At 39.6% G+C, this 23,765-nt stretch overlaps 1 protein-coding gene across 10 annotated transcripts in view; it reads right to left on the minus strand.

Moving 5' to 3' along the window:
* Positions 1-4,273: 4,273 nt before the first annotated feature.
* cenpp (centromere protein P) overlaps positions 4,274-23,765 on the minus strand; it is a 343,661-nt gene continuing 324,169 nt past the window's right edge. For all 10 annotated transcript variants that reach the window (XM_069937255.1, XM_069937254.1, XM_069937253.1 and 7 more), the window contains 3 exons: positions 15,152-15,231; positions 6,293-6,384; positions 4,274-4,595 (listed from right to left, as the gene is read on the minus strand). In XM_069937255.1, coding sequence (XP_069793356.1) covers positions 4,474-4,595; positions 6,293-6,384; positions 15,152-15,231 — 294 coding nt within the window. In that variant the 3' untranslated portion in view covers positions 4,274-4,473. The remainder of the gene's footprint in view (positions 4,596-6,292; positions 6,385-15,151; positions 15,232-23,765) is intronic.

Raw genomic sequence — 23,765 nt, forward strand, 5'->3', positions numbered from 1 at the left:
CCTAGTGCTCACAAGCTTGTTTGGGAAATAACTAACCTGAGTTAGAATATTGAAGATAGAAAAGATAGTTCTGGATTTGTACCTTGCTGGTTTTTAGATTGGATGACAGTAGTTAAAAAGCATACCGTTCTTTGCATTACCTGATAATAGCACTGAGGACAGCTTTTTTGGAAAATTTCATCTCTTTTATTACAAAAGGATGTAGATGGTAAATGTTTAAGCGCGATTTTCTTTGTTTCAGAAAGTTTTCATATTGTGGGCAGTGGTGCAAGTTCTTTAAAGGCAACCAAAAGAAAATACCTTTAGTTACACCACACTGAAAAATGCATTTTCTCACACTGCAGTTAATTTTCTTTGTCCTTTTTAAATGTGGTTTAAGACTACAACTATGGTCATAAAGCTTGATTTAAAAAAAAAAGTTTTTCTTGGCTTTCACTCTTCCCTCAAATTTTTGCTAGATTTTCAGTTGTTTCTTGCCAGTCAGTGAGATTTGTTGTAGCTAATTGTAGTTTTACATTCGATGTAACTGCTTAAGAAGAATGCCACTGAATAACCCTCGATCTTGGGCACTAATTAGAGCAGAGTGACAAATGAAAATAGTGCTTCATGTGTTCAGATCATGAATCTAATTCTGCTCCCAAGTATTTATGGATGCTGATTAGTACTCCTGGAGTTCTGGAATAGAAGGATGCAGCATAATTATTTAGCTGGACTCTGAATTTGAAGATTAGAATTAAGCTTGGATCTGGCATACTTACAGTTTTGTCTGAGCATTTATTTTCCTGTCAGGAGTGGATAGCTTCTATAACTAGTGGTGCAGTATAAATTCTGGCAATTTTAAAATATGGTCAAATGGATTTTGTGCTTTCACCACTTGAGTTAACTTGGGGGAAACTCCAGACATTTGATCACATGCTTTTCATTGGAAGGGATAAAAAAAATTAAGTAAATCCTAGACATTTCCCAAGGTGCATGTTTTGACTGGATTGTGAAGTCATGTCCATGCACAAGTTAATAAGATTTAAAAAAAAAATATTGGGTAAAGTTAGAATTAAAACAATTACTGATATTGGGAATAAAAATATCAGTAGTACAAAAAGTTAACTTTTTAGTGAAAATTTAAAAGATGGTGTCACATTGTGTGAAATTGCTGAAAAGGACAAAACCCATTATTGCATTTATGTGAATAAAGAATATATGGATGAACTTGTGGCAGCAAAACAGTGGAAACCTTCTTGGCATGGTGGGGGGGGGGAAGTTGTTCAAGAAGAATAGGTGCTGGTGTGGGCTTCGGGGGGGGGGGGATGAGTAATTGGTATTTTGGGAAGGGGGGACAATGGGAAATGAAGAGGGTCCTTTGCATGCTTTCAGGGCAAAACACATTGGAATAGAGCAGACACAAAGTATATTTAATTTCAGAGAATGAAATGAATATAAAATGATGAGGAAAACTGATATTAGCATAATGTTTTGCAGGGACTTATTTGGATTACTTTACTAGTTAATTATCTCAATGTCCTCTGCCAGTTTTACTCAGGTTATTAAATTATTCCTTGTGTTGTCCGAAGGACAAAAATCAGGCCAAATGTTGAAACATTACTTAAACTTGGGTGTATATGAGAAATCACTTGAAATTGAAGATTCATCTTTATCCTCCATTTATCACTTAAACTGGAAAAGGTGATCAGTGTAGCCAGAAAAAGGAATGGATTTGTTTGGAAATCTGCAGACTTTTTATTTTTCTTATTGTCTTATATCAGTCTTTCTTGTTCAGATATTTGACAGTGAATGCATTCATTCATGAGTGAAAGGAAGCCATATACAAATGGCTGTGGCTGTCACATAACACAACTAAATGTATCGATTTTGTACTTTTGACACAAGCAGATTTTCCATTTAGTCACTGTTTTCTCATTTTGGATTTTTAATGTCTCATTTCAGCAATCTATTCATGAAAAAGGAATTGTATAGAGCGAATAGAATTGAAATAAGTTGTTTCTAAAGAATTCTTTATTGATGCTATCTATTATACTTAAAGTTGTATTTTTTTCCCTGACTCCCAGCTAAGTCAGATGAACTGACTTATTTGACTTATTTGATATGTTTATAGTGAGGATTCTGAAGTTGAGCCAATTCATCATTTGTAGGAGGATATTGTATTTCTCTTGCTTCTTAATCCTGCTTTAGTTTTAATTTTGTTTCTAATGAATAATGATGCCGTATTTACTCAAATGTAGATAAGAGCAGTTGCTGCCCACAATCTATTCAAAGAACCAGAAAGGATCACATACTTTGTTTTCTACAAATTGTTCAGTTGAATCTCAAAAACACCAATTGAAAAGACATGTTTTACTATCTGGTAGCAGAATCAGAAACCCTTTGTGGAATTAAGTGCCCAAAAAAGAACAAGTTTAATGAAGAACTATTGCAGGCTATTTATAGAAAAGGCATTTAGAGCAATCGGCAATTTTTGTAGTAACATTGGAAATTATCTATAGATATTCAGATTTTTGACATCCAAACAAAAAAATGCATGGGAGTAATGCTTGATCCCAGTGCTCTCTTGGGAGAGCTGATCATCTTATTTGGATCAGAATGATTGAAGGGTGGTGCTGAATACAGCTGCGTTTAATTACTCTTTCAAATTTAAGGTGCATTCCATCTTTGCGATATCAGGTGCTTTATTTTTTCTGGATTATATTGAATTTTCTTCCTGTTCTTAATATTGATAATGCTGAACTTGCACTAATATGTGACACCTGTTTTGAAAAAAAAATAGGATGATTGCAAGAGAATCTCTTTTAAATTTATTGCCTTACCTGGCCATCTGAAGGAAAGGATTTTTATCAGTAGCACTTGCTTTCGTTCTATTTCCATCCAATGTTCATGGCCAAGTATTTTCCATTACAAACAAATCAAAAAGGAATCCTTTGACTTGGTATATCCCCTTATCTATCCAGTTGATTAATACCCCAGTTGAAGTAAATTAATGCAACAGACATTGTTAAATTTTCATATTGAGAATAATTTCTCTGATGTTTAAAGTGCTATCTTGCATTTTGTGATTTCACAATTATCCAAAGTATTGAATTGTTTACCCTGAGAAATAAAACTTGGTTTGATGCGTATATGAGGTTTTAGGAAAATTGGTTTTTAACTCTACAGTGGCAATTTTTTTCTGTGTTTTAAAATGACTTGGATATGATGAATTTTTGTAAAGATGTGCATTTTGTTTAAAAAGTTTTGCTAGTTAACAATTTCAATTGAAGACATTTTAAATTATTTATTGTTCATGTTGCTGGCTTGAGTGGTTTTAAATGTGCACATTTCAGTGGTTGGTAATCATAATGTTTAGTGCCAACCCAATTTACACCTGCAAGTCATATTTAATTTTGAAGTGGATTGGAAATATTTTGCAGTTATCTCGGAGTTGTTCAGCATAGAATGGGTCCTTCAGCCCAACTCGTCCACACTGTTCAATTTTGCATTCTGGGCTATTCCTACATGCCTGCATTTACTCCATATCCTTTTCAGCTCCTGCTATCCATCAGCCTTTTGTATATTGATGTAAACATCTCCAGTCGTGTTTGATGTAAGTGATAAATCATCTAATGCAGTTATACTACTCACAATTTTATTCCTGTAACATTACCAATCAAGCTTTAAAAAAAAATACTAATATTCACATCCAGCTGCTGAAGTCAACAGCATTGTGAATTTTGCATGGTGATTGAATTGTTTGAATCTGTGATTTCTATCTGCTGCCACTGGGTTGAATAATGGGTTATGATTGCACTGAATCTGTGTGTCACCAGCAGAACCAAATGGCTGGAAGATTTGTTTCATGATACAGACATAAAATCTCTAGCGGCAGTGGAATGGAGCGTTTTGGTCACAGTCTAGACACGGCCTTCCAAAAAAGTTCAACAAGCAGACATTTTTCTGCTTGTTTAAAATGCACATCTATATAGTGCCATCTATCATTAATGACCCAACGAGTGATGACTTGCTAACATTCTGGTGTGAATTTTAATTTGCTCCTGTTTTGCTTGTAAAGTGTCAATTACAACTGGTACTGTTTCTAATCATTGGTTGTTCTTACCCTATTTCATTCTGTACTTGATTTATGTCTAGAACCTTTGTGAAAAGCTGTGAATTGAACTACCATTGTAAGAGTGAACTTGACTTTCAAATGTATTTTTCCTGAAGTTCAGACTACTGTGAGATTGATGACTTGTAGAAATCTTGTACAAATACAATAGAAATTTCCCAGTATTTGTAAATATTCTTTGACAATTTATATTTAAATGCTATATTTATTTTTCATGTGACAGTGCCATAGAAGAAATTAAATGTAGTTGTGGCATGTCATGATGTACAAATCTTTAAAATAGTACAGTTAATAAAACTGAGTAAACAACTATTTGTGAGTCTTTGTTCTGATGCACAACAACGTAGCATAGATGCCATATTTTAAGGTTCTTTGCACAATTCAATTAAGCACTCAATAGCGGCCTCTATTCCGTGAAGGCATAAAAGACGCCTAAAGGTGGTGGGTGCACTATCCATGACCTTTTCTGTATCGAAGTTGAGTGCTGTAAGAGAAAATATAAATCCCAAAATTGTTAGAAAATTCGAGTGCAGTGGCATGGTATCTATTTAGAAGAAAGTTGAAATGTACTACTTTACAATAACTGCAGCTGCTGGATATAATCACCGGGTCAGGGGCTGCCTCTCTGGGAAGAGAAACCAAAGGAACATTTCAGAACTGGAAGGGGAAACAAAGGTTAAGATGCAGATAAAGTGGGGATGTCTCTGAGAGGTTAAAACTAGGATAAACTGTAAACAGGTTATCTGGTTAATGAGTGAATGGAGCAGTTGGAGATTGAGAATACAGCCTTAAGAATGCAGGAGTTGCATAATACAGAACAATAAGATGTATCAGACACTCCCTGCTCCTCCTGTTAAACTGCTTTTGTTTCTTTCCCAGTTCTTGCTAAGGAAAGGGTCTTTGATTTGAAGCATTCTATTTCTCTTCCTGCAGATGTGGCCTGACCTGTGTATTTCCAGCATTGTTAGTTGCACTGAACCACTTTATTGATTTGAAATGTATTTGTAGTCTTTTCACCTTCATGCAGGTTATTGCAGCATTTGTGCTAATGTGAAAATGGAGTGTATTCCCCACAAAATCAGATGCAGGGTCCCTGAAATTAAGCTTTCCCACTGTGGCAGGTCATTGGAAGAATCAAAAACACACCAGAGAGGAATGGAAGGACTGATATCAATGCTTGTCAACTGAGACACACTTTATATTAGAGAGTAATTGTGCAATCTTTGAAAACCTTTGCAATAGAACATTATTGATGGGTTCATCCCTATAAACCAGAAACCCAATGAGAATTTTAATATTTGACATGACGTCTTTCTTTTTTTTTGAGACATGGGTAACATCATCTTTCATAAACTTCATTTTATTTTTCAGTTTATTTGATCATCCTTGTCTTGAACCTAATGTTTTTAGAGTCCAAAATGATCTGGATTTTAAGGGATTTGCCTGCATCTGCATTCAGGGAAAAACACAAGCTCAAAAATTTCAGTCTTTGGAGTATTGATAATATTAGATCTGTTATTGAAACACCTTTTTTTGGGGAAAAACAAACGAGATTAATACTCAAATTGCATTCAGGATTGTTTGCCATAACCTCTTGCTTAAAGCCCTTTTAAAGAGCTGTTAGAGTTATGCAGCCTGGAAACTGGCCCTTCAGCCCAACTTGCCCAAACCCACCAAATGTCCTACTCATGCTTGTCTAATGTGCTTGTGTTTGGCCTAGATGTCTCCAAACCCATCCTATCCATGTATCTGTCCAATTTTTAAAAACATGGAAATAATACCTGCCTCCACCACCACCTCTGGCATCCCATTCCATACACCCACCACTTAATAAAAAAGTTATCCTTCAGGTTCCTGTTAAATCTCTCTTCTGACTTTAAACTATGCCCTTTGGTTACAAATGACCATTTTATGGGCAATAGATAATGTGTTAACCTGAGCTATTCCTCTCATGATTTTTGTTGCTTTTGGGAGTAGAAATCTATGAATTGAAGTAAATCCTGTACTTACAAATCTTGTACTAAAAAGTATATTTATTGGTGATATTAATACCTATCAAGGAACCCATTTTATTAGATAATCTTACATGGAGTGCTAACTATCCATGAAATTGCTATTGATATTGTGTCAATTTAGAAATGTTGCAAAATGATTCCTATCATTGTGATTTTGGATACTTGCCCTCTGTTGGTATTTTTGTCAAGAGATCCAACACTGGTGTAACAACTCCTTCTTCACTTACTAGGATTTTCCAGAAAATCTTGAGCACAATCCTTTGCAAGAGAGGAAAAAGTATTGGTTAGCAATTAATAATTTTGCAATTGAAGGCTGGAGGACTGTTCGTTCCAGCCAGCTCTTGGTGCTTTTTTCTGCTCTTGGTTAGTTTGGAGACCATGCTCTGATGGCTGCACCATAATAGATGAACTTGTGAACCTCTGTCCTCTGTCTTAAATAACTCTGCAACAACCCCCCTCATTCCCACACATACAAACATTCCCAGTGATCTTTTTACAGATCTTGTACAAGTCTACAGAATTTGTAGTTTATGAACTTCATATTTAGATTGATTAACAAAGAAACACTCTCTACATTTCTGAATTCATATGAAAATTTGCATAAAACATGTAGAGGGCAAGGAAAATAGCAGCTGGAATCGTGGGAAAATGGGGATATGCAAAGAAGAGGAAAAGACAATCTTGCTGGTGTAGTGGGTTGTGTACACGAGCTTGTTAAGCACAACTGATTCACTTTGCAGTTCGTGCTGCAGCCTTTAAGGCCATCCGGAGCCTGCCCCTTGCGTCCCAGAACTCGTGTCACGCTGAAGCAAGTGTGTATGTGTACTTCGTCTATACCTGAAGAGAAGGACTGCGACACCATCTTTGCTACAGCTGACTGTGCATGACCAGCAGGGTCGATTTGCTGCTGCAATTATGTATTCTGCCACACACCCTTTCCCCACCCCCCTCCCCCAGAACCAGCACTGGTGGTCTCACTGTGCATCGTGGGTGAGATTTGTTGCTTCAATGGCCAACCTCTACGTACTGGTGGTGGAACCATTACCAGCTCAAGTCCAAGTGTGGCAGTTCAGGGTGAAAAGTTCCTCTCTGTCCCTGATGTCGAGAGTGAAAGTAGATGCATTTCTCTGGAGCACCTTGTAGGGTCTCTCATAGAGATGCTGGAAGGGTGGCAGACTAACAAACACATAGTCGCAGGTGGCTAAGCCTGGAGGGTAATCGAAGGGGAGGGGGTGGCAGTGTGACGATGGTGGTGGTAGTGTGAGTGATCCGAATTTGTCTGCATTTCCTGTACAATGGCGGTGTCAGTCTTGGCCTGGTGATGAAGGGAGGAATTGGCCTAGAACTGTAAGGGATTCACTGTAGACCAACTCTGCTCTTGAGGTCGCCCTTCAGCGCTGTGCAGATGACAAGGAGGACCCATGACAGTTCGTCTACGCAGTTTTGCCTCTCTAGCCTTGTTATCAGTGCTGATTTAAGGTGGTGATGAAAATGCTCTTCTAATCCATTGGACTCTGGTAGGTAATGGTGCAGTGTAGCTGGGTGCCCAGGAGTTTGAAGAGTTGGTTCCAAAGGGCGGAGGTGAATTGGGCCCCCGGTTGGTAGTTATGTGTGCTGGGACTCGAAAATGGGAGACCCAGGTAGAGAGGAAAGCTCTGGTACAAGTGGTGGTGTCTGGGATAGGGACGGCCTCCAGCCATCGGGTGAATCTGTCCACTATTGTGAGCAGGTAGCGCGACCCTCGGGAAACTGGGAAGGGGCCCACTATGTCAAAGTGGACATGCTGGAACCTGGAAGTTGATGTGTTGAACTGTTGGAGATGAGGTTTGGTGTGCTACTGAACCTTCACAGATTGGCAGTGCGTGCAAGTTTTCGCCCATTTGTTAACTTGCTTCCGCAACCTGTGCAGACAAAGTGGGAGGATATATCCCACACTGTCGTTCACTTGGAGGAATGAGAAAGGCCATTTGGGTGTTGAAAACTGTTTGTCGCTGTTGGGTGGGGAGGAACGGTCAGTGTGGGCTAGTGGAGACATCACAGAGTAAAGTCGCATCATTTGTGTCCAGTGGGAGGTTTCTGAGCTACAGATTTGTGATCACCATCCTGAAAATGGGTCTTGGCATTGTCTTGGTCTTGAGCCAGGTCATGGAAGCTGATGCCTTGCAACAGAATGTGAACAGCTAGCCTGGAGAGAACGTCGGTGACAATTTTCTCTTTGCCCGAGAGGTAGTGAATTCTGAGATGCAAGATAAGTGCCTCTGCTGCTGGGCAGACTACGGGTCAGAGGATTTGGAGAATGCAAACATCAACAGCTTGTCGTCCATGTAGACTGTGAAAGGCCACCCCTCCAAGAAGTAGTAGAAAAGGCGGATGGCGAGGTAGAGGGCTAGCAGCTCCCTGTTGAACACGCTGTACTTCAGGTGCTTGTAGGTGATGGCTGAAAAAGGCGAGGGGCCTCCAGGTGTTGACCATGAACTGTTCCACGCCTACTGCTGTGTTGGATATGTCAACAGTGAGGGCTGTGGGTGTGGACAAGCGTTGTGGCAGCCAGGGCCTCCTTCATTTTCTGGAAAGCAGCTCAGGCCTTGTCAGTCCACTTGAGTTCTCTCTTGGAGTTTGTCATTAATGTAAAGAGTGGGCACATGATGCTGGCAGCTGCGGGGATGAACCTGATGTAGAAATTCACCATGCCCATGAATTCTTGCAGTCCCTTCAGAATCGTTCTGGTGAACTGTCATATAGCCTTCACCTTGTCGGGTAACGGAGTGGCGTCATCTTTGGTGATTCTGTGGTCTAAGAAGTCTATTTTTCTTGAGGCCAAACTGGCACTTTGCTGAGTTGATGGATGGTGAGAACTAACTCAGCAAGTTGGTCGAAAAGCTGGTGAAGGTGTGTGAAGAAATCTTGCAAGAAGTCTTGCTCACCAGCAGGATATTGTCCAGGGAGATGAAGAGGAAAGGCAAGTCTTGGCCGACCACGTCCATGAAGCGCTGGAAGGTCTGCGCTGTTCTTCAGGCTGAATAGCATGCGAAGAAACTCAAAAAGGCCAAAAGGAATGATTATAGCAGTCTTTTGGACATTGTCCATGTGAACGGGGATTTGGTGGTATCCCCGTATCAGGTCGACCTTGGAGAAGAGGCGAGCAGTGTAGAGGTTTGCTGTGAAGTCTTGGATGTGGGGGATTGGGTAGTGGTCTGGCATCATTGCAGTGTCTGCAGGGTCTCCAGCTGCCATTGGATTTGGGGACCAAGTGGAGAGGAGAGGCCCATGGACTGTTGGACCAGCGGACAATACAGAGTTCTTCCATGCACTTAAACTCTTCCATTGGCAAGGTTGAGCTTGTCAGGGGCCAGATGTCAGGCTCAAGAATGCACTGGCAGGCTGGTAGTCGCTATTTGGTGCTGCACGTTGTGCTTCGGCTTGGCGATGGTGAACTGGGACGCAGGATGGAGGGATAGCTAGCAAGGAGGCGGCTGTATTGATTGTGTGAAGTCTTCACAGAAGTGAGCTGGGTGGCTGGCTCATTGGACTGCTGAGGGGTACTGTCTGGAAGGTCTCTGAGTGGACCAGTTGTTTGCCCAGGAGGTCCACCAATAGACAGTTTGAGCACGGGAGATCTGCAACTAGAAGAGACTTGTCCACGGATGTCAGTGTAAATGACCAATTAAAAGTGATTTTGCCGAAACGTACAGTAATGCGCCTTTTGCCAAAAGTTTTAATGGTGGTGTGGTTGGCTGTGTGCAGGGTGAGGCCGTGAAGTCTCATGCATGTCTCGAGCAACTTAGGGGGAATGATGCTCACCTCGGCACCCATGTCCTTGAGGGATCTGCAGTGCGAGTTCCTGTCCCTGATGTGGAGTAGGCCCTGGCGTTTCCCTGAAATGAGCACAAGTGGCAGCACCTGTACCCCACCGTTGATGGTAGAAGCACTATTTTGGGTCAGGCTTTTCAGTTTGTGGGTGTGGAGGTTCCTACTTGAGTGTTGGGCTGGCCTTGGGCGTTGGCTTAGGTGATGGCCTTGTAAAGTGGTTGACTGTGCCTGTGGGCTCATGTTTGGAGCGGTAAAGGATGTCTGCCTGTGCCGTGACTTTATGTGGATTGCTGAAATCTGTGTCATCCAGTAGCAGCTTAATGTTTTCAGGCATTTGCTTGACGAACGCCTGCTTGAACATGAGGCAGGGCTTGTGTCCCTCTGCTAAGGTGAGCACCTTGTCCATGAGAGTGACCGGCGTCCTGTCTCCTAGACCATCCAAGGAAAGGAGCCTGGTGGCCCTTTCATGTTGTGATAGCCTTTAAGTGATAATGAGGAGATTCTTTAGAGCCAAGAATTTATTGTCTGGCGGCACCTGGATGATTTCATAGACTTGTGAAGCGGCTTCCAGGACTAGCGATCTGACAATATGGAAGTATTTTGTTGAATCCAAGGTAATCTGTTTGATCTGGAACTGGGCCTGCACTTGGCCGAACCAAGTGCGGGGCCTGTTCATCCAGAAAGTGGGCAATTTTACGCAATGGTGCCTACAGCTTCAGGCTCCATTGTGCCAAGTCTTCAGAACGTGGAGACTCGTCGGGGTCACCCATGTAGTAGGCTGTGCACGAGCGCAGCGAAAAGAACTGAGACAGCAGGCTGAGAGCTTGTTAAGCACAACTAATTTGCTTTGAAGTTCACGCTGCAGCCTTTAAGGCCAGCCGGAGCCTGCCCTCGTGTCCCGGAACTTGCGTCACGCTGATGTAAGTGCGTATGCGTACTTCTGGTCTGTACCGGAAGAGAAGGACCTGCGATGCCATCTTTGCCGTGGCTGCTCTGCTGATCGTGTGGGGCTGGTTCGCCGCTGCAATTATGTGCACTGCCTAACTGGTTTATTTAAGAAGGGGGGCTGGGAGATGTTGAAGAAACTTTTGATATGGATTCACCTGCAAAGCATTTAGAGCAAAAGAAGGTAATTTCAAGGGATTTTACTACTTTCTTTATTACCATTAATACGAATGTTCCAATTGAAAGAGCATTAGACAAATCAGGAAATTGTCAACTTTTTCCTACAAAATGAGACCACCATATTCATAATTTTATAGTACAAATATTACTTGAAATTGTCATTACAAACCAGGAAAAGTTTGGTTTGATGATTAAATCATATGAATAGTAAAAAACATGCAAGAAGATAAACTCAAGATTTGGACACAAGGAGCTTGAACACAATGAGATTTGACCTAACTCTTAATTCCTATCTTTCCTGTATATGAAATGTTAGGAAAATTATTTTCCAGAAACACCAAAAGATATTCCAATCTTCACAAGTACAATTATTTCTTTTCTGAAAGTCATGGCTTTAATTTTTTTAAGAAAAAATTCCCAGCAGTTCCCCTTTTCCTATTTTCAATTATACTGATTAGTCTATTTTGTGGCCAAGTCAAAAATGACTATGGGGTACAACTTTAAGTACAGTTCTTATCTTGTTGACTCAGATGTGGTCTATAACTTAATATTTTTAAAAAATCTTCAACTCAAAAAATGGGCATACATAATTTACCAATGTAAAGGCACAGGTCCAGAATCAAGGTTGGAAGAAAATAATGGGTATTCCTTTCAAACCATGGGATGGTACTCTTATCCATCTTATTTTCTTTGTCCTCTTTCTCTTCTTTCTTTGGCTTGGCTTCGCGTACGAAGATTTATGGAGGGGTGTGTCCACGTCTGCTGCAGGCTCGTTGGTGACTGACAAGTCCGATGCGGGACAGGCAGGCATGGTTGCAGCGATTGCAAGGGAAAATTGGTTGGTTGGGGTTGGGTGTTGGGTTTTTCCTCCTTTGTCTTTTGTCAGTGAGGTGGGCTCTGCGGTCTTCTTCAAAGGAGGTTCCTGCCCGCCGAACTGTGAGGCGCCAAGATGCACAGTTGGAGGCGAGATCAGCCCACTGGCGGTGGTCAATGTGGTAGGCACCAAGAGATTTCTTTAAGCAGTCCTTGTACCTCTTCTTTGGTGCACCTCTGTCTCGGTGGCCAGTGGAGAGCTCGCCATAGAACACGATCTTGGGAAGGTGATGGTCCTCCATTCTGGAGGCCTGACCCAACCAGCGCAGTTGGGTCTTCAGCAGCATGGATTCGATGCGATCTGCCCACCAGGCTCACCTTGCAAAAGCCTTCCTGGCCAGAGAAAAAACAAGTCTTCCATCAGCGCAAACTCCGGGAGATCCAAAATGAGTGGTGGACTAGCCTCGCCAAACGAACCCAGCTTAGCGCCGACATTGGCGACTTCAGGAGTTTTTATGAGACACTAAAGGCTGTGTACGGCCCCTCACCCCAAGTCCAAAGCCCTCTGCGCAGCTCAGATGGCGAAGTCCTCCTCAGCGACAAGATCTCCATCCTCAATTGATGGTCAGAACACTTCCAATCCCTTTTCAGTGCCAACCGCTCAGTCCAAGAATCCACCCTGCTCCAGCTACCTCAACAACCCTTGAGGCTAGAGCTGGATGAGGTCCTTACCCGGGAAGAGACGTATAAGGCAATTGAACAACTGAAATGTGACAAAGCAGCAGGAATGGATGGAATCCCCCCCAGAGGTCTGGAAGGCTGGCGGCAAAGCTCTGCATACCTCTTTCTCTACTGCACATATAAAATTGTAATTATCCTGCACGTTTATTATTTCTCAATTTTTAGTTGCAATATGATCATCAACTTGCAGGTCCACATTACTTCTATCCATCTTTTTCCTAATATTGTTACAATTTTTCATTTTCATTATTCTTGCAAGTTCAATTTTAATATAGTAATGTTGTAAGATGGTTATAATATACTTGTTTACACTTTGATGCTGCCACAAAACACTGAATTTCATGACTTGTTCATGACAATAAATTCTGATTCTGAACCTTTGCTGTTGGTTGGTATTTGTATTTTTTTGATCAGAATTCGCAGTATTTTTATTTTTGTGTATTCTGGGACAAAACGCACATCAAGATTGAAGGGTGCCTATTTAAGGTTCAGATTTATTGTACATACATGATATCATATACAACCCTGTGGGCCAGGCAGAATTTTGATAGTGCAAAGAATACTAATCAAAAAAGATGTGCACACAAAAGAGAGATGTAAACAAGAAGGAAGTGCAAACAAACTGCAATACAGAAAATAAATATTTTGTAATTGTGACAGATTATGCTGTGTTTGTAATGTATGTAGGTATGCTTTTGGGAGATAAATTGAGGCATGTTTTTTAGAGTAGGCCACATACAAACACTTCAAAACTGATCTCATTTAAAATAGTGGAGCTCTGCTCAAGCCAGACAGGGTGGCTCCTGGGGGCCTTTGCAAAAACTTTGGGGAGTGCTCAAGAGACTTCACTAATGGATTGTTGTTTTGAAAAGCAACAGATGAAAGAGATTGGAGGAGTAGTTTGGAGCAGCAGGCTGGGAGTGCAGCTTGCAGTTCTAAGAGGGTCATGTGGTTCTGCAAGCAGAGAGAGATCAGTTTTACAGTCAGCAACAACAGCTGGGACTGGAACAGGGCCAGCTTGTGGAAAAACCCCATTTGGAAGATGGGTTGTGAGTACTTAGTTCAGCCTGGTCAAAGCCCTTGTGGTTCATGCAAGAGGAGAGGACTGGCTGCCTAATATTTCACTTGAAATAAGAGAAACAAAAAGAAACTCCGTGGTGACCTGTAAGAAAGAGGTTATCATCTGGAAAGACACTGATGTGGCTGATTAAAAGGGATCAGTTTGTGTCTAGGCAACAAATCTCTCTCTGAAAACCAACAAGAATCTTCCTGAGCGGCAACCATTTACCTTTCAAGCACCAAAGCCTGGTGAACTTCATAAATGTTAAATTCTGTGCACAGTTTAAGAATTGCCTGCAACCAGTGAACTTGGAGGAATGAGATTGGACTGCGAACCAAAGAACTTTTCTGAATTTACACACACATTACATACACGTGCGCTTAGAATTAGAAGAGGGTTAAATTGGGTTAGTTAAGTTAATGGAGATAAGTTAAAGTTTGATTCTGTTTTCATGTTTAAAGATAATCAAAAGCAACTTTGGTTTAAGTAACCATTTGTCTTGGTGAATATCTATCGGTGCTGGGTTTTGGGCTCCTCTGGGCTCATAACATAATAAATAATAAGCAAAGTAAGAGCCCTTTAATGAGTCTGAAGGTGGATGGGTCACAACTCTTCCTGAACCTGGTGGTGTGAATCTTGTGGCATCGACACCCTTTCCTGATGGCAGCAGCAAGAGCACAATGTCCTGGGTTGTCTGGATCCTTGATGATTGCTGCTGACCCTTCAGTCTAGTTTTCAATGTACCTCCTGTATGCTGTCTCATCGCCCCCTTTTATTACAACCAACAATCATGGTATTGTCTATAAATTTGTTGTACATTCAAAACAGATGTGGAGGAATTTAGCCAGAGGTGAACTGCTGGAATTTGCTTCCTCAGGTGGCTGTGGAGGCCAAGTAGTTGGGTATATTTAAGACAGATTTATAGGTATATGAATAGTCAGGGAATCAAGAGTAGGAGGGAGAACGAATCAGCTCATGAATTACTTGATGGGCTGAGTGGCTGACTTCTGCTCCTTTATCTTATGGACGATTATACAATAATGTGAATCTTAAAATAATATCAACTACATTGTCATAAATGCAGCTTGGAGACAGCCTTTGTCCCATTGCGTCTGGGCCAACCATCAACCACTCACTCATGCTAATTCTTCATTAATCCCATTTTAAAAAATTCCCATCATATTCACTTCAATGCACTCCAGATTCTACTACTTACAGAGACATAGAGCAATTTGCAGTGGTCAATTAACTCACTAACCTGCATATCTTTCGGATGTGGAAAGAAACTGGAGCATCCAGGGGAAAGTCACATAGTCACAGAGAATGTACAAACTCTGTATAGACAGCATCAAAAGTCAGGGTTTAACTTGGTTCTCTGATGCTGTGAAGCAGCAGGTCTCCTCTCTTCAGTATTGTGATGTCCCCTAAATGACTGGGAAATTTCCTGAGAATCAGAAACTTTTAAAGTGGTCTTACCCAGGAAGATCGTAGCATTTCAGTACCATGTATTCCCCACCTGTTCCCTCTGGAAGTCTTACAACTTCAGGGTATTTCTCCTAGGAAAGAAGAGAGGTACTTGTTGAAACTGCCTTTTGAGAGTCCTATACTTCTCTTGGTTTATGTTCAATAAGAAAACATTTAGAAATCATTCTAGAGAGTCAATTTTAGAGACCATCCAAACTGGACTGGATACCTATCAGAAAACTGGCTAATATTTCACAACTATTTAGTGATAAACCAGTTGTTAGCAATTAAAGCAGGAGAAATAATTTGGCTTGTGTTTTGATAGAGGTTGAATTTAACAGCTGCTGGTAAAAAGCTGTATGAAGCAGAATAATAATGTCACATCTGGAACACATGGTCAACAGATTTTGTTGGTTTTGGAGGTTCTTTGGAAGACATATATGAGTATTCTGGTTAAATTAACTTTGGCATCTCATCAAATTTCACTTGACAGCTCAGAACTTATATAAACAATACCATCTGTTTGGTTGAAAAGGCACATGCTTTGTTTGCTCCTCCAAAAGCATTTTTCAACACCTTTTGGTATATATTTGTGACTCTTTCTTGGTGCCATGAATTTGCACAGAAAATATTTCAGGAAAGAATAAGTATTTGATTCAAACTATACAATCAAACCAATAGTGGAGATAGTTTCAACGGCTTAACTTTTTTATTCCCATAAATACTTACAGTCATTTGTGGCTTCTGCATATTAAAAGTTGTCTAAATCAAATCTGTTTCATATAATCAGAAAAAAATATTACTCGAGTTCAAAAGGCTACGACAAGTACTACACAATCCACATGCTAAGATTAACAGAGAAGTGATTTAGTTTTTTTCCACTTCAACTGAGCATCCTTGTGGAATATTAAAATGTCATTCCTCTGATACAAGTACTCAAAATCATAAATTTAAATGTTATTTAAAAGCCAGAATTGCAAATGCAATGATATTTCTCAGACTGTCCCTTTTGGGTACCAGGATAAAATTTTCAGTCATCACTCATAATCTCACCCTTTCTGGCTTGGTTTTAATTTCCTATGGCTATTTGTGAAGGACCATGGGATGGATAAATACCAAACCATATAGTTGGTGCTTTTTAGTGATACATACTTCTGTGATTTTTTTAAAAACAAAACATTTATTTCAACAACATGACAAAAACAAACTATACACAGAATTACATCAAGATAAACTACTTACATGAATGAGAAAAAAATTGCAATCAGCAGTAAATCAATACTGCCCCTTTGGTACATACACTTTACATTTCAAATTAAACCCCTGTTCTTATTTATGATGAAATTGATCCCCTTGGAACTTGGCCTCCGTACCCCCAGATTCCACGAGCTCCCATTCTAATGACATGGACCCCGATATAACCCCGAAAGAGGGGCAGGCAGACAGCTTGCTCTGAACCCTTGACCGCCTACCTGTCCTGTGCTTGGCCGGCTCCACCAACAACTCCACAAGGAGATCCTCCAAGCGCCTTCCCCTCTGCCCCCTTGCATGTGCAGTCAGAACTTGAGGTGAAGCCCCTTCAGTTAGGCAAAGAGGAACTGCAACTTCTCACATTCAATGTACACGTGGTACACTATCTCCTCCTGGCTGCAAAAATGACAGGCAGCCAGGGTGTAAGTGAACTGACTCAGGAAGTAGTTGGATGGCATTACTCGGTGCAACACTCTAACCCAGGTCTCTGACGTAAAGGGGGAGGACTCCTGCATAAAGAGGCCTCCATTGGGGACCGCTTCTCCCTACTGGGTGGTAAAATGGACTGTCACATTGTGTCTGGATGACTGATGAGGGCAAGGAAATGGAAAGTGTGGAGCCCATACAGGAACCACTTCGGCGCTTTCTGGAATGATAAGGCACCAATCATCGCTCAGCGGTTCACGTTGTGCCAGACCAGCTCCCAAAAAAGACGTCGGGCCTAGGGTCCAACAAGCAACTCCAGCTGACCTGGGATCGCTCCACCCCCTTGAGCCCCCTGTCTCTGTGATGATTAAAGAGGTTAGCATGAAATCACAAGAAACTAGAAGTGATAAAGTGAAGTGTACATATTTGACTTCCTCCAGCTTTCAGAAACAATTCCCACAACCACCAGTGGTTAAGATCCCATTTTATCTGCTCTGTCAGAATGGGCTTTGCTCACTTTATGCTTTCTGCAGTCAAGTTAACAAACTGGACTGAGAATGAAATCAAAACACATGAAACATGAGAATAATGTTATCCTGAGAGCAGCTTTATTACAACAACCTTTCGTCAGCGTCATACAGCACAGAAACTGTCATACTGAGCCTATGCTGACCATCAAAGCCCCCATTTTATGCTGATTGTACACTCATCCCATGATGTTCTCCCCACGTACCCCTCAAATTCTGCAGATTCTACCATCGCCTAGACATGGGGACAATTTACAGTGTCCAATGAACCCACCAATGCACATCTTTGGGATGTGGCAGGAAAGCCACATGATCACAGAGAGGCCATGCAAATTCAACACAGAAAACACTGGATTGAACTCAAGTTATTGGTGCTGAGAGGCAGCAGCTTAAAGAAATGCACCAGTGTGCTACTCAACACAAATTCATGGATGTGCAATTCAGGAACTCTAAGGAAATGACAGAATTGGAATGGCATCGTTTTATGATCCTAGGGTTCTGCAGTCCATAAAGTAAGTTGACGAACAGCTTGTGGGTAAGCGGGCTAACAAGGACACCTAAAATAGACCATAGTCCCAAACAAACTCATCTCAAAACTCATGGACTTAAGCTTCAGGACCCCTTCTGCTGTTGGAACCTTGGCTGAATATTGGGGTGGCACAGTTGGCGTAGTGGTTAGCGCAGCAATTTTAAAGCACCAGCGATCGGGACCTGAGTTTGAATCCCATGTTGTCTAAGGAGTTTGTACTCTCTCCCCATGTCTGCGTGGGTTTTCCCCGGGTTTGTGGGCCCACGGTTACTGTGCCGTATGTCTAAATTTAATTTAAAATTTACAACTTTCTGCAGCTTCTGTTTTACCAGCTCTTTAAATAGATTCTGTTTGTAAGCGACCAACTTTGGCAATATATGATTAAATATAAGTCACATGCTCCACTAAACTTCTAACTCATTGGATAATGCAATGTTAGCAATAAACAAACTCTTCTTTTTCAAGTGACACCTACTTTCCTTTTTAAAAGAAAAATAAGGCTGCACATCAAGATAACACAATATCCAACCAGAGGGGGATAATGCACAATTCCCATCAATCAAGTAGGATGTCTGCTCCACTGTCAGTGTCTGAAGTTGATTTTATACATACAGTGTGCATTATATAAACAGTCTTCCTGAAAGACCACTACAAATCAGAAACTTATTTTTGAAAATTATTTCTTCCTCTCCAATTCTTGCCAGAAACAAGAAATGCAATCCCATCTTTTTCCTTCATTTTTTTTTAACCTGAATCATTTTGGTCTGTTTTTAGTTAAACAAGAAAATCTGCAGATGCTGGAGTCGGGTGGAATACATAAATGTGCCAGAGATATTCAGCAGGTCATGAATGCTTCAGGCCTGGGCCCTTTTTCAGGTATAAGCGAAAATAGACAGACTTTTGCTTATAGCTGATGAAGCTCCCAGGCCCAAAATGTTGGTTACCCTTTATAGATGACACTTTTCAGGTTCTAGTATTTCCTAATTTCAAAACATGTCATCTTCAAGGAAACGTGGGGATGAGATTCTGAATTACTATCTTATTAATCCAATAAAGCAAACTTTGTAGATGCAGCTTTATGTTGCTTTAATTCGTTGATAAAATGGATAAACATTTTGCATAACTTCGCATTAAGATTTTCACATAATGATGAATAAAGAAAGCATATACTGTATTTAAAAATATAATGATATCCAACTTTAAAGAGATAAACAAGAAGAAATAAGATGAAATAAGATGAATTCAAAGAAAATTATCTTGAGCTCATGTCTCCTTCAAAGTTTGTCAAAGAATGAGATGCAAGCTCTTAGTCTGCGTGGATATTATGACATATTACATCAAAGTCACTATGGTATGAAGCATTTTTTACTGACAAAACAGCACTGAAAAAAATTATGAACAACACCAATGCCCACTAGCTCTCCATTGCACTGTACACAAAAATTATTATTTCCCAAAACAAAACAAAATTGTGACGATCTCCCAATTGAATTTTGCCACTCGATATATGACTATTGTAATGGGTCAGTTTTAATATTAATATAAGCTATATTTCATATCAAAATATCTTAGTAAAGTCAGTTATAGAGTTTAATGTATTTCTAGTGAGGGAATTGTGGGCTGGATACAGGATCACACACAGATACACCAGTGAACTCAGAAAGAGTGTTCATTTTCAGAGTCGATGTGTCTTGGAAAGACAGAGCTAATGGAACTGAAGTGGATTTTAATTGATTTAAGAACAATGGAGTGTTTGCTTTATTAAAAAATGAAGTATTTAAGTGCTCAATAAGATTTGCTGAAGGAGGCCAACTGTTTTAAACAAAAAACAGGTTTTGCTGAGGAAGTCACGTGATGGAGTAGTGGCTGGTAGGAAAATACCAGCCCTCTCCAGAAAAGTGAAAAAAAGGTAGAGAAAACAAAAAGTCACTAACACAGAAACCATAACAAATTGAAAGTGAAAGTGTGGAGAAATTGGCAGCAAATAAAGAAAAACTAAAAACAACGGGAAGAAAAGAAGAAGGAAGGACGTCAGAAGAAAAAGGTGAAGGCCTTACTGGTACGAGGAAGCCCGCCGTGAAGAGAGAAGCCCGCTCCCTGAGGTCAGTGGAAACCCCGAACTCAGGACTACAAAGATGGCTCACAGAGCCAAACGAAAGTGCGCAACTGCGCGTACGTGAATCCTCGCGCATGCGCGACGCACAAGACATAAACAACACCGACGGGAGGGGGGACCAGCTGAGGAGTAAATCTCCACAGCTGAAACAGACAAGTATAACATGACAGCAAGACTCTCAACAGGAAAACAGAAAATAATGGGAACAAGAAGGAAGAGAATAAAAATAGGAAATCAAAGAAACAACAGATGACCAACTCAGAGGAAGAAGACCAACACCAAGATATTTTTAATAAAAATAAGAAGAACAAAAATACCCAACAAAATAAAATAAACAACCCAACAAGAAAATCAGAAGAGACAGAGGTAACGGACACAGATCCTGGAGTGGACTCAGAAGAAGAGGAGGGAGAACATCAAACTCTACACAGAGAAATGGAAGATGAAGGGAAGGGACAGTACATGGATATATATGTTTTTAAGAATATATGGAAACAGTAAAAGAATAGCAGTCACAAGAATTCAGTGAAATAGAAAGAAGAATAAAAAGTACAGAAGAAAAAATGAATAGATTAGAGATGATCATGATAGAAATAGGAAAAAGAGTAGACAAGGTGGAAGAACGAGAAACAGCCATAGAAATGGAGGTAGATGACTTAAAAAATAAATTAGAAGAATCTGATAAAAAAGTTAAAGAAACACAGGAGCTGTTAGCTCAGAAGATAGATATAATGGAAAATTATAATAGAAGAAACAATATAAAGATAGTGGGCCTTAAGGAAGATGAAGAAGGCAAAAATATGAAAGAATTTATAAAAGAATGGATCCCCAGGGTCCTAGGAAGACCAGACTTACAGGAAGAAATGGAAATAGAAAGGGCACACAGAACATTAGCCCCTAAACCACAACCACAACAAAAACCAAGATCCATTCTAGTAAAATTCCTAAGATATACAACAAGAGAAAATATATTGGAGAAGGCAATGAAAAAAAATAAGAGAAAACAAAAAACCACTGGAATACAAGGGTCAAAAATTTTTTTCTATCCAGATATAAGTTTTGAACTCCTGAAGAAGAGGAAGGAGTTTAATGCAGCAAAAACAACCCTATGGAAAAAAGGTTATAAATTTATGTTAAAATACCCAGCGGTACTTAAAATAGTTATCCCGGGGCAGCAAAGCAAACTATTCTCGGATCCGGAAAAAGCACGAAAATTTGCAGAACAACTACAAAACAGACAGAGAGATGAAGAGATGTAACAAGAACAAAAATGACAACAAACTATATATATATATATATATATATATATATATATATAAAATAGAGTATAAGTAAGAACTAAGAAGGGAAAGAAAGGGAAGAAAGGAAGTAAGGAGGGAATTAAGAGAGTGACCTTTGTTATATATGAAGATTAAAATCTTTTCTAGGGGGGCTGGGTGGGGAAGAATAACAGTCACTGCGAAATCAGTTGACGCTTGCAAGCGGATTCGCAAATTCAAATGGAGAGGGGAGATGTGGTTGCCCGACAAAGGACAAAGGGCAACTTAGAAAGGGGAGGGACTATTGGAGTTAAAGGAATTTTAGATGTGAGAATAGTGGAAATATTTTATGTTTTAGAAATGTTGTCTTATAATGTGTTCAAAAAAAGAAAGCAGAATGGATAAGAAGGGAAGGTGGTGATGAGGAAATGGAAAGGAAAGATAAACAAAGTATGAAATGACTATGTTGAACTATATGACTTTAAATATTAATGGAATACATAACCAAATCGAAAGGAAGAAACTTTAATTTACTGAAAAAAGAAAAAATTGATATAGCATTCGTACAAGAAACACATCTAACTGAAGTGGAACACAAGAAATGAAAGAGAGATTGGATAGGACATGTAACAGCAGCATCATATAATTCAAAAGCCAGAGGAGTAGCTATATTAATCAATAAAAATGTACCAATCAAAATAGAAGAGGAAATAATAGATCCAGCAGGGAGATATGTAATGATAAAATGTCAGATCTTTTCAGAATTTTAGAATTTACTCAATGTATACTCACCTAATAAAGAAGATCAAAAATTTATGCAAGGTATCTTTTTGAAGATAGCAGATACGCAAGGGAACATACTAATAGGAGGGGGTTTTAACCTTAATTTGGTCTCAAACATGGATAAAACTGGAAAAAAAAACTAACAGAAAGAAAAAAGTAACCAAATTTACAATTAAATCGATGCAAGAAATGCAACTTTTGGATATATGGAGGAAACAACACCCAAAGGAAAAGGAATATTCATATTATTCGGGTACACACAAAAAATACTCAAGGATAGACCTATTCCTGTTATCAGCCCACATTCAAGGGAGAGTTAGGAAAACGGAATATAAAGCTAGACTATTATCGGATCACTCACCCCTGTTATTGGCAATAGAGCTAGAGGACATCCCACCAAGAATGTATAGATGGAGATTAAACTCCATGCTACTTAAAAGACAGGATTTTCGAGAATTCATTGAACGACAAATTAAAATGTACTTTGAAATAAATACAGAATCAGTGAAAGATAACTTTATACTATGGGACGCAATGAAAGCGTTCATCAGAGGGCAAATAATAAGTTATGTAACTAAGATGAAGAAGGACTACAATCGGGAAACAGAACAGTTGGGAAGGGAAATAACAAATACAGAAAAAGAATTAGCAATAAAGGAAGATACAACTAAAAGAAGAGAATTGGCAGACAAAAAAAAAATATGAAACACTACAAACATATAAGGTGGAGAAGAACATAATGAAGACAAAACAGAAATATTATGAGCTAGGAGAAAAAACGCACAAAATTCTTGCGTGGCAGCTTAAGACAGAACAAACTAAAAGAACGGTATTGACATTAAGGAAAAGGACAAACAAATTACATATAATCCAACGGAGATCAATGAAAACTTCAGGGAATTCTACGAACAACTATATCAAACTGAAAACGAAGGGAAAGAAGACAAAATAAATGAATTTCTAACTAAAATTGAACTACCGAAATTACAAACAGAGGAGCAAAATAAATTAATAAAACCATTTGAAATAGAAGAATTACAGGATATATTAAAAAAACTACCAAACAATAAAACACCAGGAGAGGATGGACTCCCAATAGAATTCTATAAAACATTTAAAGACTTATTAATTCCTCCCCTCCTGGAAGTAATCAACCAGATTGAAAAAACACAAAACATACCAGATTCATGCAAAACAGCAATAATTACAGTAATACCAAAGACAGGGAAAGATCCACTTGCACCAGCATCATATAGACCAATATCTCTACTTAACACAGATTATAAGATAATAGCTAAAACTAGACCAAACTGGATTTATTAAAAAAAATTATTAACTTAATTCATGCAGTAGAAGGAAATAAAACTCTAACAGCAGCGGTTGCTTTAGACGCAGAGAAGGTCTTTGACAGAGTAGAATGGAATTATTTATTCAAAGTACTATAAAAATTCAGCCTATCAGAGAAATATATTAATTGGATTAAAGCATTATATAAGGGGCCATTGGCGAAAGTGACAGTAAATGGATATATATCAAAACAATTTAACTTAAGCAGATCAACAAGGCAGGGATGTCCACTATCTCCCTCACTGTTCGCGTTAGCTATAGAACCACTAGCAGAACTGATAAGAACAGAAAATAAAATAAGAGAGATAAAAATAAAAGAGAAGGAATATAAAATCAGTCTATTTGCAGATGACATTATAATATACTTAACAGACCAGAAACATCAATA

This window comes from Narcine bancroftii, chromosome 5, assembly GCF_036971445.1.
Source record: "Narcine bancroftii isolate sNarBan1 chromosome 5, sNarBan1.hap1, whole genome shotgun sequence".
Classification (NCBI taxonomy): domain Eukaryota; kingdom Metazoa; phylum Chordata; class Chondrichthyes; order Torpediniformes; family Narcinidae; genus Narcine; species Narcine bancroftii.